The 19,596-nt window shown below is 40.7% G+C and overlaps 1 protein-coding gene across 4 annotated transcripts in view; it reads right to left on the bottom strand.

The window, feature by feature from the left end:
- Positions 1-19,564, bottom strand: part of RNFT2 (ring finger protein, transmembrane 2) — a 33,518-nt gene extending 13,954 nt beyond the window's left edge. The window contains exons 1-7 of one of the 4 annotated variants that reach the window (XM_075041842.1): positions 19,502-19,564; positions 18,817-19,004; positions 16,093-16,151; positions 12,814-13,292; positions 11,607-11,683; positions 9,936-10,036; positions 7,185-7,338 (exon numbers count right to left, since the gene is read on the bottom strand). In XM_075041842.1, the coding sequence (XP_074897943.1) occupies positions 7,185-7,338; positions 9,936-10,036; positions 11,607-11,683; positions 12,814-13,292; positions 16,093-16,151; positions 18,817-18,894 (948 nt within the window). In that variant the 5' untranslated portion in view covers positions 18,895-19,004; positions 19,502-19,564. Of the gene's footprint in view, positions 1-7,184; positions 7,339-9,935; positions 10,037-11,606; positions 11,684-12,813; positions 13,293-16,092; positions 16,586-18,390; positions 18,795-18,816; positions 19,005-19,362; positions 19,462-19,501 lie in introns of those variants that run through there. The other 3 variants (XM_075041843.1, XM_075041845.1, XM_075041844.1) reach the window with 3 other exon arrangements.
- Positions 19,565-19,596: the final 32 nt, after the last annotated feature.

Raw genomic sequence — 19,596 nt, 5'->3', positions numbered from 1 at the left:
ATATCAAAATTTCACCATGTGGTTCCTTTTTTTTTTCCTTCCAGAATGCTTTGTTAAAAACTAAGTCAATGACTCATGTATAACCTTCCATTTTCCTCTACCTTCTTCATCACATAGAAAGACCATTTTTATACTTTAAATCAAGCACTTTTGAAAGAGCAGAATTCAGGATTTTCATACAATTGCAATTTTCTTTCTGCACATGCAGTACTATACAGTCTGTAATGATGTGAACACATACTATTTTTTCACAGAGGGTGAGCGGTATTCATCAAGCATGTAACTTTTTAGTACTTTTTTATATCCTCATTACTTGATGGTAGACCTGCATCCTATCACTTCATGCTATTTGAGCTCTGTTCAGAGTAGCAAAATACTAACATTTCTTCAGTCTCTTTATGACATCACCAATACAGTAAAAGATTTTAAAAAACCAACCTTATTTTCACATTGCTGGCTGACATAAGGGACAGCTATTCCCTGCATTTTCTAAAGGAACACTTGAGACATGGAAAGACTAAGGTTAAGGAAAGGTTGTTTTGGTGTCGAAGCTGAGATATCTGGGATTAGACTTTTTATAAAGCACTTAATTTTATAGATCATATTACCATTAAAAGCTAAACCACTGACTTCAGTTTGCAGCTGTACATGACTTTTCTGGAATCACATAGGAATTATTTGGCAACATAAAAGATGGAATTTTATTCTCTAGTGTAGCATTCAACTTTAACTTGTAGAACATTCTTCTTCCAATGGTCTCTTTGTTCTTCATGCACTTTCCAGTTTCTACAACAGCTTCTTTTAATACCTCACCTTGCTTCATCCGTGGGGCACAGTATATACTGGTGATGGATGGAAGAATTCTTGCAGAAAAATAACATGGAATCACATAATTAAAAATTGAATCACAATATATACACACCAAAGGGGCAAATTACAGCTGCAGAAGCAATGCTAATTCCCGCATAGCCTAACCGAGCACTGACTTTGTAGTCTCTTTTGACATAAGGCTTTGCATAAGTGTGCATGTGTGCCTCCACAGAAGGAAACAGAAAGGCATGCTAAGGTTTTACACAGCGGAATTAAAATGGGATGTAAGAGAAGTGAGAGAAGTTGCAATGAGGCAACTGTAAGTTGTGATTAGCACTCGAGGGAAGTTCCAAGTCTCACTTGTTCTGTTGCCAGGAGCATTAGGACATATTCTGAAACAGGAAGATGCGAGAAAAAACTTTTAAGACCTGCTGGCAATTTGGATCAGAGGAGAGCAGGCTCTGCTGAGATTTCAGGTCATATTGCCAATATAAGGAAGTGTTGGGTAAGAGCAGTAAACAGGATTGTGACACAGAGGATGCTGGTGAAAATCCATGCAAGACTAATGAGGAGTAGTTCCAAGGTAGGACTAGAGGGGAAAATCAGGTTTTTAGTTAGTGCACAGCACTTCTGAAAGTCATGTCTTGGATATCTTAAACTGGAAAGTTAAACTTGGAAGGCACCTAAGAGCAATGATTCCTTTAAAAAGTTTAGCAGCAGTGACTTTCAAAGTGTGTAAGGGAGAGGGACAGAGAAGAGTCCCAATTCCTCAGTACCTAGTCTCATGCTCCAGTTAGTCTTTTTCTTTCATAAGTAATAAAACCCACACTCCTGACTCTGGGACACCACATCTGTCCCAGGCTGCAGTAGGGAAAAGTCTCTGCAGAACCATCACGTAGTTCCTGTGGCTCTAGAGGACCAAGGCTCAGACTGCTGTCCAAGAAGAGTGAATCTGTTTCTGAGTGAGTTCCCTCAAATAGTATCCAAGATCATCAAGGAGAGCGTGAAGAGAAGATAGGCTGTCACCTATCTGGAAACACCACTTTGGCCACACTATTAGAGAAGACTAGAATTAACTTGCATATCACACAGTATAGGAGAGCACAGACAAGGAACAGGAAGACCTTTACCCGGATTTTTTTTTTGTAACACATCTATGTATACATACATACATCCTGCTCCTGGTGCTTCTTTTAGTGCTTCTGTATTTTTTTGATCAGCATCTAGAGGACTCAGTTGTTCCAACAGACCTTGTTTTTCTCAGGATGAAAAACAATGTACACAAACTTCATGTTTAATGATTGATAAATATCTCATCCCATGATGAAAGAGAGGCTGCAGGGACATTAGAAGGCTGCTACCATCACAATTAACACAACTTCCTTCTGGCACCTTCTGTCCTAATGTGAGCCTTCTGGAAGAGGCTGTGGCCTAGAGAAAATGCTTTGGCAGCAGCAAACTGCTCCAACTTGCCCTCTTTCCCCCAGTGCAAAAGGATGGACTTTGTTCTGTCATGGGTTGTTCTACATGAATGCCTAGTGCAAGAAGAGCTTGTTGCTCACGGAGCATAAAACTTCTGCACACGCAAGTCATTTGTGCAACTAGTCATGTGATGGAGGAAGGGTCAGTCTGCCCAGTGAGAAAGGCTGGGCACCAGGCTTTTGCACCATGGTATCCCATGGAGCTGAGCTCTGACACAAGATGGAGGCAGGCTGCAGAACAATTCTAATCACTATAAGGTGAGCGCTCATTTTCCTTACAATAACTGTTTAATTATACATGGCTGTGCACAGAGACAGAAACAGGTGGTGACATGATCACCAAAGTAACTGTGGATATGCTTGTGCTCCATTAGAACATGGAAGAGCACTGGGGCTACTCAGTCAAGTCTCACTAGCTTCAGACTCACAGAATACACAGTTATCACAGATGAGCTGACACTGTAATACATTGCCTTTAGACAGTTGAATGATCCAAATCATTCTACTTCGTGCAAAAGACATTCTGATATTTCTTTCATGTGCAAGGTGCAGCTTCAGAAGGAATATGGAAAGCTTAGTGTGCCAGTTTACATGGCAGAGCTGTAACCATCTATCCTACGAAACATGGTATGCACCTGAAAAAGGTATCTGGTCCGAAGTCCAAGTGCAAAACTATGTAAAGAATGGCTGCCACATACAGGCCAAGTTTTCTCCAACCAGATTTGATGAGGTGATACTTTAAAAAAAAAAAAGCACTAAAAAAATCAACTAAAAAAACCTACCAAGCAAATATTTTCAAAGATACAGTGAGGAATCCGCACTGCTAGCGTGGACTAGTATTTGTACATTTGCCACTGACACCATTTAAACAGCGTAAAGAAAAAAATGTCACATGAGTAACGCCAGTCTTGCCACAAAAAACCATTTACAATGTCTAGATCCAGCTTTCAAACAAAACTGACAAGTATTTATTCAACAGTAATTTCATGCTGTGTTTTCAACACACAAATGTGTTTTCCTTCTGAATTTTCAGTCTTCTGAAAATGCAACCCCTTGTAACTTGGCTGCACATCTGTATTGAGCAGGCAAAGAAAATTCTTATTTAGGGCCTTTCTTATATACCAGCTATTAAGACCATTGGAAAAAAGTGTGTCTATCTTTCTCCTCTATAGGGATATATAAAAGAACCTGGGATACCAGTTTCTTACAGTTCTCTTGGTTTTGTTTTCTTTCTCCCCCTTCCTCCCCATGCTTCACACTGTTCTCTAGGACACCAGCTTAGATTGCTGACAACAGCATGAGGAGGGGATGGGAGACTTGCAGGCACCTGGGATTTCCTAAAGGAAATCTTTGGCAACTGTGTCTTTTTATTATTTATTTCCTTATTTTTAATTCCACCCCCCTCAAGCTGTCATTCCTTAGCAGTGAAAATGAAAAGCTGCCATTTATGTGTGTACAACAATGGAGGCCTCTGCAGGCCACATGGCTCCTGCAGTTTAATTTACTTTAATTCATTTTATATTGAACCAAATGATCTTATTTGCCTTTTTTAATGGAGAGCCTTCAGCATGCAGGGTGGGAGCCAAGCCCCCCTTGCAAAGAAATTATGAGCCCAGCTGCTATTAAAACTTGTACTCAGCTTGACGTGCCCATCACAGCTCATGGAGGAGGAAGGGACATCTTTAGCTACAGGTATGCTCTCTCTCCCACAAAGTCCCACTGATTGTAGAGGTGTAAGATTGGAGTCTGATGTTGGGCTTACCTTCCTTTTTCTGCTTTTCTCTCCTATTTGCAAGCTCTTCTTTCCCTGCCTTCCAGCCTGATTGTAGTCTCACAGCCTCTCTTGGCACCTCTGTTTTCTGGGCTAGTTTGGAACCTGGGGAAGTCTGGGATTATTTTGTCACATTTTCAATCTTCCCTCATTCTTTGGAGGGGTTGCTTGCAGAGATATTCCATTTCTGAGTTATTCAAGCTTAGAGAACCCTGGCTAGTTGTATGCTCATAATATAGCAGTCCTCATGCTTCACACTTCAAGTGCTCATGATCATGTTTACTGCCCTCTGTATTCTGATTGCAAAGAAAAACTTCTTTTTCTGCCTTTTAATTTTAGTTTGCTTTTTCTCAGTTAAAGCATAAACTGATGCTATAAATCCAAGATGGTTCTTGACGTCACCTTAAACCAAATGTTGCCCTTCCTGTGATGGGGCCATACTAGGAACACATGATGTGGATACTTTAGATTGGGAGAACTGAGTGCTGTAGCCCAAATTTTTACTGTGTTCACTATCAAAATGAAAAAACGCATCCAACTGAGGTAAGCAGATTTTAGTACTATTCACTAATTTTCATTAATGATCTTGATGGAACAGAGTAGGCTTATCAAATGTGCAGTCGACACTAAACTGGGAAAGGCTGTAAACACTGGAAAGAAGGATTATAATCAGAGTGGAGAAATGGTCTGGAAAACAGGGGGGGACCGAAGACAGTCCAGAAAAGAATAATAAGATCTGGAGTGAATGATCTCTGAGGAAAGACTCAAAAAATTAGTGTTCTTCAGTCTACAGAGAAGATTGATGGGAGATATGAAGACTTTGTGTAGAAGAAAGATAAGAATCTGATCTTGCTCCAATCACAATGGATATGGAGAGGTAAGAGACTTAAAAGAAGGACATTTGGAGGAGATGCCTTGTATTAGAAAGGCTGTGCAAGCATCACTGAAAACCACATAGTATTCAGAGAACACTAGAATCTCAAGGAGCAGCATGAAAAGTCAGACTAGCTTTAGAACTGCCTTTGAACTTCCAAAATGAGGAAAATCTGAAAAGCCTGCTCAGAGGTTGAATGCAGAATGATCAAAGTCCCTGATATTCCATCCATGGGCAAGTTTTATCATCTATTACTGACTGCCAGCAAGAAGGTACTGCAAGGAAGCTCATGATTAAATACCTCTATCCCATTCACAGGTGTGCTGAACTCTATCCCTGACAGTGCCACAATCTCCACTTCAGGCCCTGTATTACAGGGAGCTAGAAGCTGCTGTTCTATCAGCAGAAAAATTCTCAGTATATATATTTTGAAAAAATCTTCTAGCTCTACTCTGAGTTTAATTTATATTTCTCTGCAGCTTGCTACCTGCTACCGCTAAGTGACAACTGTGCAGAAGTTCATAAACTACAAGCAGAAACACTACTACCAGCACATGGGGAGGAAGAGAATAACTTTGTATCTGGCAAGTATTAAGATAGCCGATAGCAAATAACTTGATAAGAATTTGGTCAAAGTTAATGTGCCTAAAGTACAATAGAACAGTCCTAACTCAGGAAAAAAAGCTTACACTTAAAAACTCATCTGAAAAATAAGATGTGTAGCATTGTGCTGGCCTGTAGAAGTAAGCTGGGTCACCAGGTTCAGGGAAAGAGCTCAGCTATGTGGTTACCAATTACAATTTCTATGGCATCCTGGGGTTCTCTTGGAGCTCTCCCATCCCAGTCTGATCTTGCTTAATTTGTTACACCAGATCTCATTGCTGGTTGGCTTAATGGATGCAGTGTAGAGAGAGGGATAAAAATAAATCCAGATCCATAGTGGTAGGTAACAGCAGACTCAGATGTCAAGGGACAGTGAGACCATCAACAACATCCTAAGACAAAAAGGGACTTAAAAAAAGTGAGAAATATTGCTATCCAGAAAAAGGTATTAAAAATGAAGCATCTGTGCTCTGAGTCATTATAGGCCCTTGACAGATGTGATCTTACCAGCCTCCCACTGTAGCTGCAAATAAAGACCCCTTCTCTTTCTTCTCTCCCGACAAGGATTAATGAGTACTTGGGATAGCTCTCAGACAAGCAAGCAAAGGCTGTGAACCTTTTCCAACACTGCAATTTATCTTGGGAAGACTATTCACATCACTTTTCCCTCCCTCCCCAGGCTGGATTATGCTCTGACCTAGCACATTAATCTCCCAAAATAAAATAATAATAATAGAAGGAAAAAAAAAGAGCTGGACAATTGCCAGAAATAAATTAATAACCATCTCGAATAGCCCTGCTGTGCAGGAACAAACTGCTCAACTCCCCTGCCACCCATGTCATTTGTAAGCAAAACTATTCCCAGTTTAGATATCCCCTTAAGTGCCCTGCCTGGGACTTTCAGCAATTAATGATAGTATCTTGCATCTATACAGTGCCTTTCATCCCAACAGCTGCCAGAAAGTTTCTTCACCAAATGCAAATAATACATATTGCTACATTTGCCACTGAAATGTAGATGCTACTAAGTGGAGGAAGAGGCAGCATGGCAGATCTATAAGAATAAAAAAATATGAAAAGGTGTTTCAAGAGAGAGAATGTAGTCAGAAAGTTTCAAAAGTTAGGCCTAGTCTACATATGATTTTGTACACATTTAAGTAAAATATTTCTTTACCCATGGTTAGAACTGGCACTGTCTTTTCTGGCATCAGTAGCTTTAATTTAATACTGTTACTTCTTTGATCCAAGCGGAAAGTTGAAGAGACAAGTACTTGCAATTTCTTTCCATTAAATGAAGAGATTTGTGCTTCAGAAATATCTATTTACAGAGATAACTCAGAAAACAAGACTTAGAACAAAGTCAACCAGAAAAGCAGTTATCTTGCTGCTAGTACCTATTCCTTCTCAAGCAATGCTTACCTTTCTCTCTGGACTTTAATTACTTGCTGGTACTACCAAACCCTTGCTCAGGTCTGCAATGGTTCAAAAAATAAAATTCACTACTCGTGTGACTTTCTGCCAAAGTTTCATCAAAGATTTAATTATTTTTCATCTTCTACCCATATTTCATGCTGCAAACATGTTGTAAAGGTATCAGATTATCAAAGACACACATCTGTATATCAAGAAGAAAAGAGACTCTTACCTTTGACTTGACAGCTAGGATGATCTTAGGCAGGGCAACAATTAGGCATTTCAATGCGATGGTGAGGTACTTCAGTACAAAGTCTGCGATCCCCACAATCCACATCAGGTCGAAGAAGTCTAGCCTCTCAAGGTTGGGTTTCAGAAATATAAGGCTGAAAGGCATGACACCAAGGCTCAAATACCAATGAGGAGAACTTCACTTAAGCTTCTTGATATCAGCTGTATCCACTGCTGGCTAGAGAAGGCCTAGAAACTCCACTGAGCTTCAGTGAAGTTCTCAAGGGCAATAGGAATAAGACATGCAAATTAGTCCCATGGCTCTGGGCCTCTTCACTTTGGTCTTGCCCATTTCTACTGAGGTCAGCAGGTTTGCCCGCTATCAGAAAACAGGACCCAAATGTGTACAAAATCTGTTTTGGAAGACTGCAATCTCCATAACCTGCAATCCACACTGCAAAAGAGCCTTTGGTCTAATGACAGTACCTTTAGTGTACAGCTTTGCTCTATCAGAAGCAAAGCTTATCCTTTGAAGTCCAAGTCAGCAGTAATTATGATTTCTTGGGGAAATCGTGGCCAAGTCAAGACCACTATGTAGGACATAGTGAGGCTGACTTGCCACTGGGACAGCAGTCTCTAAAGCTACTTGTGCATGTGAAACAAACTGGTGAGAAAGGAAGCACTGTATTAGGCATGGCAGGAAAGTCAGAACTTCAGGTGTGTCATGCTCTGACAGTGGCTTGCCACTGTCTGAAGCAGAACTAGAGCTGGGCTGTGTTAATTAGCAACTCTTACCTGAACCAAAGATCCAAAAAGGTAGTGCCCTTTACTTTATGTTATTGACTGGGCTGAACATTTGCTTTTTAAAGAAGGGGAGTCCAGGACAGCAGAACTTCATATAGCAATGGGCAGGAGCTACTGACCTGAGCAGCAATGAGGACTGGACCCTATTCAGACTGAAAAACCAGGATTCATCTTCAGGATATTTACCTACTATAGCCTCATGGTAGAAAGCAAACACTTAACAAAAAAATAAAAGCAAAAGTAAAATAACCAACCCAGAATGAAAAGCCTGAACATGAATTTAAAATACTCACAACACTGGCACAGCACAACAGGTAAAATTATACCCTAAAAACAGAAACAGAATCAGAGACTTTACTACTATTCATGCACTAGAAACAATCAAAAAGTAAATAAATCAGGAAATGAAAAATAAGCCAGAAAGAAACAAAACTGAAGCAGCTATTTCTAATTTCACAAGCCTGCCTCGTGAATAGTCACAGGTCCCCACACAGCAAGCAATAGATACGCTAGCCCAAGCCTGATGCAGCAGGCACCACTACAACACGCGCAGGAATAGGGCTTTTCAGTGCAGCTGTTGCCTAGTCTCTTCACTGTTAATAAACCACACCCTAAACAGTGTGTAGGATGGCCCCAGTTTGCTGAAGCCCTTTTATTTTAGATGGTCTATCCTTTATTTTAAACTAGTTCCATTCATGCTTTTAACCTTAACCACCTTCTTAGAGACACTCTGTTTCCCTGTGGTGCAAACAAATTTCTTCTCAAAGCTTTCACACCTTTCTGCCATACCTGTTTCTTTTCTTGGATTCCTTCCCACAAGCCCTATACAGAGTATCCCAAGGCTTGCCACTCCCATTCGGACTCACACATAAAAGCCTTCTCATCTCTTCCCCTTCCTAGAAGCATTTACATACGCAGCCTTTCAATGATCAAACTGAAATACATTAGGGGTAATTTCAAAGGCTACCAGGGTTGTGGGCAGACCTTGACTCTTCCCATAGACAGTATTGGTGGGAAGAAGCAGAGAGGCAACAAAATAAATGACAGAAACTCAAGAGCCATCTATCCATAACCCAACTGATGCGTGCTACACTCATTGTATTTTCAGTCTGAAGTTCTAAGTCCCCTTCAGTGGGACAAATAAAATTTTTATTCGGAAGATAATTCATACGGTTTTAGCTACCAATATCAAAACTACTTTCTCAAGTAACTAGTTTTGATATTGCTCCATTTCTTCCTATTTATTCTACTAACATCCCCTTGCTTAAGTTCTGTATCTTTGTTTCCCATCTGTCATTTAATCCCTGCTTTATAATAAACAGTGATAGTACCAACCAATTCCACGGGTACCAACTTTTCTGTATTTGAGAACCTCTTTAGTTAGAATTTGAAAGTGGAGGCTATCTTAATTACCTCAGACCCAGGCCCTGAGGACACTGAAGTAAAACACTACTATTTCCTCTCCAGTTTATCTCCTGTAATACACTCAAAGCTTGACAGACTGAAGAGAAAAGAAAACATTACAGGAAGAGGAATAAACAGTGGGTCAACTTCTTATCTGCTTCCAACACCTGCTCTTTATGTTCAGTCATAGTGGCCAAAATGGAAATTCAGAAGTCCCACTATAAAAAAGTATCCACCCTGCTTCAATACATAAGAAAATTGCAAGTGTGTATGTTTCAAGCAGCAACACTGTAGTACATCATCACACCCTGGCCCATTTAGACCCTGGTTATGCCATCTATTGATAGGAGCATATAGTCCACTGGTAGCAGCAACACACACATTCTTTTCCTGCACTGAAAGGTATTAAAAAGACGTAACAAAGACAGCAGATACCTTAAGTATACACACTTCCTCTCAAAGTGTGGGGAAAAGTGGGCTTCCCTCTTTTCCTCCCTGGCAATTATCACCTGCTTCCATCAAGTACAATGTAAATTTTGCTCACCTGTTGTACAGCTGCTGAGAGCTGAATGTGTAAAGCAAGTACAAGGTGTTTCCAGTGAGAAAGGCCAGGATCCAGAAGACAACCAACACTGATCTCTTCTCCTGAGCAAGAAAAAGAAGCAGAGAAGATAAATTCAAAGTCTCAAGGGTTGTGCTGAGCCTTCCACCGCTGAAAAATGCAAGACCAACCCAGGGGACACAAATATGCAACTAAGTGTTCAGTAATTTGTTTATTTACATAGGACTAAGACTCAGAAATAGGCTGCTAGGTAAAGACATATATAAACACAAGCAGAAATGGCTCTCACTCAGCTAACCTTTTCAAATAAAGTAACTTCAGAGAAATTAATGGGCATACACTGGTGAAAATGACAGCCTTCCCTGCAGAATGCAATTTTCAAAGTTGGGATCTTTCTTGGGACATCTAAATTCAGCTGATATTTAAAATGCAGTTTGACAAGCAGATTAAAAAAAAGTCAGTTCCATATATTGTCCTATAATTCTGAGCTGTCACCTGTTTGGAATGACGCTTCATCAAAGGGGTGGCTTACAAATAGATCCAAAGTCACTTAGAAGAAGACTTAGCTAAATCAAATATAACATAACCCATCACTACATGCAGCACATATGAATGTTATCTGAATGCATGGAGGTTCTAGAACATACATTTTTGACTGAAGAAATAATTAAAGGTCAAAAGAAGAGCAAATTTTACATTTCAAAAGACATGGAACATTATAGACGGAAGCTGGATGGCAGAAGATCCTGCTCTGGATCTTGGCCCAGTGTAATTTTGGTGAGTAAATTTAACTCCTGGGAGGAAAAAACCCAGCATTTTTCCTGTGATTTGATTTATTAAGAAAATAGCTCCTTGTAGCTATTCAACAGTCAGGGATGTTAGGTTGAGATTTAAAGCAGGCAGATTAAGGGGCACACTGCTGGAAAGACAGAGGTGCAAAGCGCAAGGCAACAGCAATCTATCACATGATCGTGCAATTTATCTGTTCATTCAGCATTGTATCACATTTATTTTACTGCTGCTGGTAGATATAAGTATACACTTGTGCCACCCATGTAATTTTTACAAAAAAGCAATTCTAGTCTTGTGCTTTCAGTACTGTTGAAGTATTCTGCTGACACTGAAGATCATAAGACCTGAAAAGATCTGCTTGTTTCTTTATATACTAAGCATATTATCAACAGAGCATTATAATGATACTAGCAAGCAATACATCTACAAAATCTTTCAGCTGAACATCTTAAAACATTATCTAAATGCTAATAAATTAAAAATTATCATTAACTACTGAAATAGTTTTCAGCACCTCTGCTGTATATAATGAGAAACTGAGGTGCAGAGAAGTGCTTGAAGATGTACTGCCAGTCAGTGGCAGCGCCAAAAGCAGATTACAGTATCCCTGACCCTTCCTCTCTTTGTTTTATTATGCGACACTTTCACAAAAGAGCAGGATAGAAACTGTGGGAGAGCATCAATGGGGAGAAGTAGGAAGAGGAAGTGAGGATTACGGCACGGTACTCTTATTCTGACAGATCTGTATGCATGTAACAGCATTCAGCCCTACATTGCAAAAGAAGGTTCAACATAGACTTTGTTTTGTATACAAAGAGTGTTGTTGCCTGGGAACATAAGAGAGTAAAATACTGTACTCACCTTCAGAGCAACCTGTTCTCGGAGTGTTGAGTTGGCATACGCGAATGTGCTGGCCATACCGATGCACACAGCAATCCCTGCAGGGAAAGACGCTGTCAGAGTATATATGGCTGAGCAGGAGGATCTTCAGTACTAAGCCATTTGATGACAGCATCTCAAGCTTAGAAAAAAATTTACTGGGTGATATTCTGGATGCACTGGGAATTAAAATATAAAGCTGACTAAAACAGGGCAGTCTGGACTCATATAAAGTTCAAATTCAAGCTAAATGAAAATTAAGCTACTGCAGTGAGCACTTGCCACCCAGCCCAATACAGACACTCCATCCTAATGTCAGTTCTGTGCTGAAGGAGAAGTGTTGCAAGCTGTGGCTGCGTTGTGCAAACAGAACTCAGCTAGATGACAGTAGTACAAGAGCAGTTCAGCAGCTTATGGAGGACAGGGCACACTATGAAAAACCATATAGGTTACCAGGTCCAAAGAGCAAGATGTTGCAGACATGAATCAATACCTGGTTTGGGAAATACTGGCAGAGCTGTAAGTGGGCTAAACTCAAGCATTACTGGCTTTCCTGTGATGATAATCTCAGCATACTACTCCCAGAATGAGTAAGGAGCCTCAGATGTGGCACACATACAATTTCGTACTAAAAGGAGGATTAGATGAATAGATTTTACATGACCAGTGAAGGGCTGAAATACCCAGGTACTATTAAAGAAACCTGGATAGATATATTCTTTAGGGAACTCTGAAGATCTCAACTGTAAGATGTAACTGCTGATGCTGTCTGGCTTGATTTCACAACTACCATCCCTCCAGCTACACACTCTTCTGTGCTACACAGAAGCCTTTGGTAGTCACTAATGTAAGCTCTCCCCATCTCTTCTAGAGAGAGTTCTGAGGGATAAGCCTTGGTAGCATCCTCAGCCCCTACAGGAATGTCAAGGAGAGATTAGGAAAAGGAACAGAACTGGTCTCCCACAGGTCAGGACAGGAAACAGATGGGACTGACACAGATGAAAATAGCTTGGACTGAAAGTAGGGTGAATTTATCAAATGCATTATCCCATGCATTTGAATATGTCCCCTTCATGCTAGACTACCTCTAGACACTGTCATGCAGATAAATGTGTCACACACCACAGCACGATAAAGCTTCCTAACCACTCTCTAATACACTTGCAATGCAAAAAGGATAGATCCTTACCAAGCTTGTGCTGGAAACACACTTTAGCCAGGAGGATCAAGATGAAGGGAAGTCCCTTCTGCAGCCAGCCGATCACAGCTTTTAACTCTGAAAGAGCTGGAGCTGGAGTTCCAGCTTGTTCGTCACTGCCTTCCTCAGCATGCCCGTGGCGGTCCCCTCCTGCCATGTGCAGTAGAGATGAGCCCCGGTGATGGCCATGGTGGAAATGATGGGACGATTGCCGGTGGTGAAACGGGGCTCCTTCTGTACGACTGCTCCCTTCCTCCCTTGGGGCTGGCATCTGAATAAATACTTCCCCACCTCCTGCCGAAGAGCCCAGAACCAAACCTGCCTGGAATGGCGTGGCTGTGATGGTGCCCGACGGAATACCTGCCAGGCCTGAGAACAGCTGTTGTGGTGAGGAAGCTTCAGCCTTCAGACTTTCAAAAACTCCACTTTCATCCACGCTGGTTTCAGAACTGACTGTTTGGCTCCGGTTTCTGCAGTGGATGGAGAATAGAGAAAAGTGATTAAACAAAAATGAGTGCCACAGAACATCTCAGTCTTTTAGCCCAATCCTGACTATAGTCATTTAAGAGTTTCTCACACACTCTCAGAATATGTAGGTCTCCAGATGACAGATACTTTTCCTCCTATTTGCTGTTAGAAAGTCACAGTTGCAGAACTAGAGGCCAGTAACCAGACTCCTAAGAACAGAGCACTTCTAAAGAACGGATCAAAAGGCACCAGTTCCTTCATCTAAGAAAAAGAGTTACCAAACACCCCCTTTACTTTTGGAGGAACCGAAGAAATACATCTGATACCAAATCCAGCATCTTCTGTAATGATTTTAATATTTAAAGAAAAACATACAAAACTCCATGTAATTTGACACAGCATGACCAAGACAGGGCATAATATATACAAACAAATGAATCAAGCTAACTCAAGCTAACTCAAAAGAAATTACCTACCCCCAAAATCTTCTGTCTTTACTTAGGGATGATTGATCACTACTTGCCCACTGATGAATAACACCAAGAGACAGAGTCAACTGGGGAAGAGAAGCGTTGAGAGCTGCTTGTGTGGCCCTGACCCAATGCTTATTGTAAGTGAAGGATGTGCTCATGGGTCAAGAGAAATTGTTTTATTTTGATATTCTTGGCAAATTGGACATGGATGTACCCAAATTACTGGGCACTGGACAGGATTAGATCTGGCACTGATTCTTTCCTGAGCTTGTTGGATTATAGCCAGATTACAAAAAAGAAAGTCTTAAATATCTTCATCCTAATAGCAAAAGAAAATAGGCTTTCTTCACCTGAACTCAATACTGTGGTACTGAAATGAATACATGTAAAGTTTAGATGACAGGGAACAATACAAGTAACAAGTAGAACAATCATTAGGCAGTGAATGCCGGCAGACAGCAAATACCTCTCTAACTTGCAAAAGGAGAGTAAAGAATAAATAAAGTTCAGCAAGAGGCAAAGCCCACAAATAAGGCATGTTGCAGAGCTTCGGTCTCTCTTGATTTTAATCCTTAGAGATCTCTAACTTTAGAAATAGTGGTCACAAGCTGAGACAGCACATGCAGGCACATACAGGGCCCTTAACCCTCTCTCTCCCATGGGTTCAAAAACCTCCCCAGACATCTTACAGGGCACAGAGCACTGCCTTTCATCTCACTCTGGAGACAGCTTCAAATCTCTCTGGGCATACCTTTCCACTAAGTAAACTCCTAATAAGGCTTTGTATAGCTACACCCCATTCCCAATGTCTCTCCACAGGCTTCAGCAAGGAATCAAGTCAACAAGACATTGCACACCTCTTTTTGGTTCAAAATATTCATCGACCAGATCTTGGCTTTTACAGCTAACATTACAATTCAGGGATATATACGTAAGACAGAGACATAATGTGACAGCACTTATGTCTGGGAAAATAACAAGTTGGGTGTAACCCAGTGTTACAGATAAAGACACAACTATTGTTTGGAACAATACTACCAGGATACATGACTATGCTTTCAGCAGGAAGGGATTAATCAGGGACATATTTAAAAATGAATAAACAAGGATGAAATTGTGTCTGCTGAAGTTAACAGAAGTGAAGACCAGTGGCAACAGCATTTCATTCTACAGTTAGAAAACCTTCAGCCTCTGATACTGACTATATGTATTTACCCTGTTAAAAAAACAGAAGCATTTATAAAAACCAATTGACATTACTCTCCCTATCTTTTGCACTTGATAATAGAAACCTATCCTGAATATATTTTAACCATTCAAACAGATCCTGAAGTGCCTTACAAGTTTGTACAGACTCAGAGAGCTCTACATTGCAGATGAGAGGGCCCATACAACATCTATGTGCCTCTCAAGCCCCAGCCTTGCCTGGTGATTTAAGACCCACAGACTGCACTGAGGCTTGGGCAGCATCATGCAGAAAAAGTTGAAGATGGCTTCCTTTTTCCCTGAAATTAAGAATGGAACCATGCTAGAAGTAGTCATGACCTCAAGCTTCATCTCTACTTGCAAAACCACTAAGAAATACTTAGTAACAATCTTTCACTTACAATCTCAGCTCAGCCAGAGCAATGAAACGTGTTAGTTCCATCTTTGTCTTAGAGTAATTAGATTAGTTTCTTCTTTAGAAAAAAAAAAAAAAAAAGTCAAGCTTTAACCCTGGGAAAGCACAAGGGAATATTTAGTACCAGAACAACAACAGTGGCAAGGCTCCCTTGCTGATGTTATAATTACAGAAATGAATTAGAGGTATTCTACTTCTAAGTATTCACATACATGAAGCTAGATAGAGATTCTGGGATGATGTAAAGGATCACTCAAAATCTTTATAAAATACTAAGTCATAGTAGTTGGGAGCTTCAGACCAGCAGACTTTTTAAACACCTTAGCAACAGAAGTATAAATAGCCTCTGTTCATACAGATCAATCCTTTCAGATTGATAGCGCTCAGGATCCCCACAGGTCTGTGCCATGAATCGCTCTTCTTGAGCTCCAAAGCGTCTTGCCTATGCTAAGACAACTGTCTCCATATGTGCCATACTGGATCATGAGACCTGAAACACCACAGGTGGTAGCAGTCAATAACTGACATGAATGAGAAAAGTAAATCTGTCTCTAAACTCAAACAGAAAGCCTGGCCACACTACGTGCACAGAAAATACATGCCTTTCTCAATTTTGAGCTTTCATGTTCTAAAACACACCACACACTTAAATCAGAACATTCCCTTCTGGAGAGGAAAACAGAGGAAAAAAGAGGGAAAAAGATTTACCTTTCAGGAGGAACGTTGTCAGTGTTGCTGCTATGCCGTCTCTGCATTTTCCTCAAAACCTTAAAACACAACACGCTCAACATCAACGTTGCAGGTCAACAATTCCCAGTGTGACTACTAACAAAGGCCCACAGAGTCAGAGGGTTGTGAAACCCATTCAGCTAGTGACATGGCTGGCATAAATCATTCGCTTCTCTGAAAGAGCACCTCAAGCTTGCATTTGTTTCTTAGTACACTTGCGAAGAAACAACATTCAACTGCCAAATGGAAGCACACATACACAGGTCTCCAGGCAGAGCAGAAACTAGTCAGATCCCCTTTTGTGGTATGTGGCAGTCACAAGAAGTGTACAGCTGTGTGATGACATGTTCTGATAAAGAACTTGAGGACAACTAACAGAGTACCTCTCGATGTGACACGTGAATTGACATACACTCTCTGGAAATGAAATACCTTCTTCCTCTTTTGAAGAAACTTGCTTTGTAAAGCACAACTGAGAGCAAAGAAAAAAAGAAAACGTATAAACACTTTTTACAAAAAATACAATCAGGTTATGACAATATTCTTTTAAATAAGCAATCCATTCCTTTTAAAGCACAAAAATGCCTTTAGCAAACTCTGCACTACGGTCATAAATAATATGCACATATGCAAAAGATCACATGTTCCCACTCCAGTCATTCTGGAATTGTCAGCATAAATAAAGTAAGGCCCAGAGTGGGAAATGAAAGGGCACTGAAACTGTGTTAACTTCAGGAACTTTTCCTAGAACAAGGAGAGAAGTTCTTTATTTAGTTATTTAAATCTCTGCTTTCAAGTGTCTAATTTTAAGGGAACAACCTCAAACACATTACACCTTTTTAAAATAAAGTTAATTGAAAAGCAAAGAAGAACATACAATCATCACCATCAAGGCACAGCACAGAGTACCCGGCAAATAGTCTTACACTACTTTATGTTATATTAGTTATATAAAACCTGAGGAATGGGCTATTTTTGCAAGTCATTTGTCCAGGTTCCCACAGGCATTTCATAGATTTAGAGAGAAATCCTTTAAATATTGAAGTCTGAGCCTACTCAGCCCTAGACTACAATAGCTACTGAATAAAATATAAAAGTCTCTTTTAATTAAAAAATACTTTTGAATATCAGAAGTTATAACATTATTTATAACATTTCATACTGCATGAATATATGTAAATAAATTTGTAGCCCTGTATCTGTATTCTGTAAAGGCACAATGGCTCTGAGAACATTTCCTAGCTGTCTGTAAGCAGAAGTATGGAAGCTGAGAAGTAGAAAATACAGAATATTTTTTTCCCCTATATTTGCACCTTTTCATTCATATTCTTTACTTTCAGTGACCTACTAGCCCATGCAAAACTGCATTAAATTCAAATTTTATCCCTTAATAAAGCCTAAATCATGCAGTTCACAGTGCATAAACAGACAGTTGTGTTTACCACGTACACCTGCAGTAAAAGTACCTGTAGCTCGCCCAGCCCTGAAGATAAGTTATAAAACAGTGAAAGAAGAAAGGGTATTTCAGTTAAATCACACAGGTCACTGTATTGAATTTGTAACAAGATGAGAAAAAAAAAAAGCTTACATTTACAAAAAAGAGAAGGACCCTTGGTTTGTAACATGTAGTCTTGAAGAACCCCATCAAGTAGGCTGAACTGAGACAACACTGGATTTGAGTATTCACTGACAGAGAACACGGAGGTTTTAATATGACGTACCAACTTTGGACATCCCCTTGCCAGTTAATATAAATACACACATATCTATGTAAATAAAATTTGGTATAATCATATATGGTAGGAAAACCACAGCTTTTAACACATTTTATGGAGAGGATGCAGGAAGCCATCATGAGTACCACAAATCTAATTCTAACCAAAGTTTTCTGATACCCTAAGTAACCAACACTCTCTTAACTACAAATTTTGATCTTGTAACTCCCAGCAGTTTTTTAATCTCTAGCTATACATTTTAATTTGTGTCATGCTTTCAGGGCCAAAACTTGTTTTAAAAAGATCTGTAAGTTTTATACAGTAAAAAATACATATTGAAGGGTTTTTTTTCCAGATTTTTTTAAAGCTGCATTTGTAGTAACAACACTTAGTACTCCAAGAATCTTTTGTGCTTTCCCTGCAGTAAATGTTACTTAATCCTAACCTGACAGTGTCTCTGTTGACTTAATACATAATATTATCCTCTCTTTAACCAAACCAGTAATTAAGATATGATGAAAAGACCAAGACAGGCTGACCCATGTAGGCAGAGCTGTCCTACCTGCAAACAACTTTGGGGTCACTGCTTATAAAGAAATCTGTCCATCTTCCCATGCTACAAGCTGAGAGCTAGAGCCAGTGTGGAGAAACCTGGAAAATCTTTCACTCTCTTCTAGACCATTAGAAGTCTACTAAATTGTAATGTGGGGTGAAATGATGTTCCAAAATGACATGCAGTTCTATGGGGAGACACTTTGCCTTTTGGCATCAGCCATGAAGGGGGCAGTGACATGAATGCAAAGTACTGAAGATACAGGACTTCATGAGATGTAATCATCTGTTCTGCCCAGAGTCCTACAGACTTAAGATCAGACAGAATTTAAATGGACTTTGTTCCAAAAGGCACTCGGCTTCAGTACTGATTGGTCCTGCCTTTTCCGTATAAGGGGTTTTCATCTTGCAACAGTTGAACATTTTTTAACAGTACCTGAACAACAGGTTTAACCAGAGGTGCAAGGTGCCACCGTGGGAGAGAGGGAAGCTCAAAAGGGTGCAGACATCTCATACGTGGAGTCCTTCAGATAATCCAAGATGGTCCAAATTTCAAACTCATCACAGGTCCTTCAAGGTGGATGACTGCAAGGCACCCGGATCACAGAGCTGAAACAGGCGCATCTGTAAGAAGCACATGAATAGAGTCATTTTCACCACAGCACAGCCAGTTTCACCTCTCCATCTTCTTAGGAAAGACAGACAGGAGCAGGAACCCTTGGCGCTTCAACCCCTGCACACGTGCACGATCCAGCAAGGCTGTTTTCCTCTGGGATTGGCACCTACAGCCCTGCTCACTGCCCAGGCACTCCCTGGGCGCCTGCTGGGCTGTATGCTGCCTTCGTTATGTATACACACACACGTGTGTGTAATAAATAAATAAATAAATACGTAAATGTACTGATATATATACACGCACACATATACATAATAAATACAGTTATACGCATACACACAGATATATGTATACACAGAGAGAGACCTAGGTGCGGCCTTTTTTTCCAGTTAGGTCGGGGAAGGAGATTCCCGCTGGAGTAGGTGGCGAAATGCCCCCAGCGGGGGCGGGAGCGGGCAGCAGCAAGCCCGGCCCGGCCCAGGAGGCCGCGGCCCCCCGTACCTACCCGTGCTGGGCCTCGGTGACGGGCGCCGCCCTCGCCCGGCGCGGCCGCCCCCTCCGAGCGCACGCATATCCGCGGCTTCCGCCTCCTCCGCCCCG

The sequence above is a fragment of the Buteo buteo genome, chromosome 11, assembly GCF_964188355.1.
Source record: "Buteo buteo chromosome 11, bButBut1.hap1.1, whole genome shotgun sequence".
NCBI classification, from domain to species: domain Eukaryota; kingdom Metazoa; phylum Chordata; class Aves; order Accipitriformes; family Accipitridae; genus Buteo; species Buteo buteo.
This window is presented reverse-complemented; position numbering and strand designations above follow the sequence as displayed.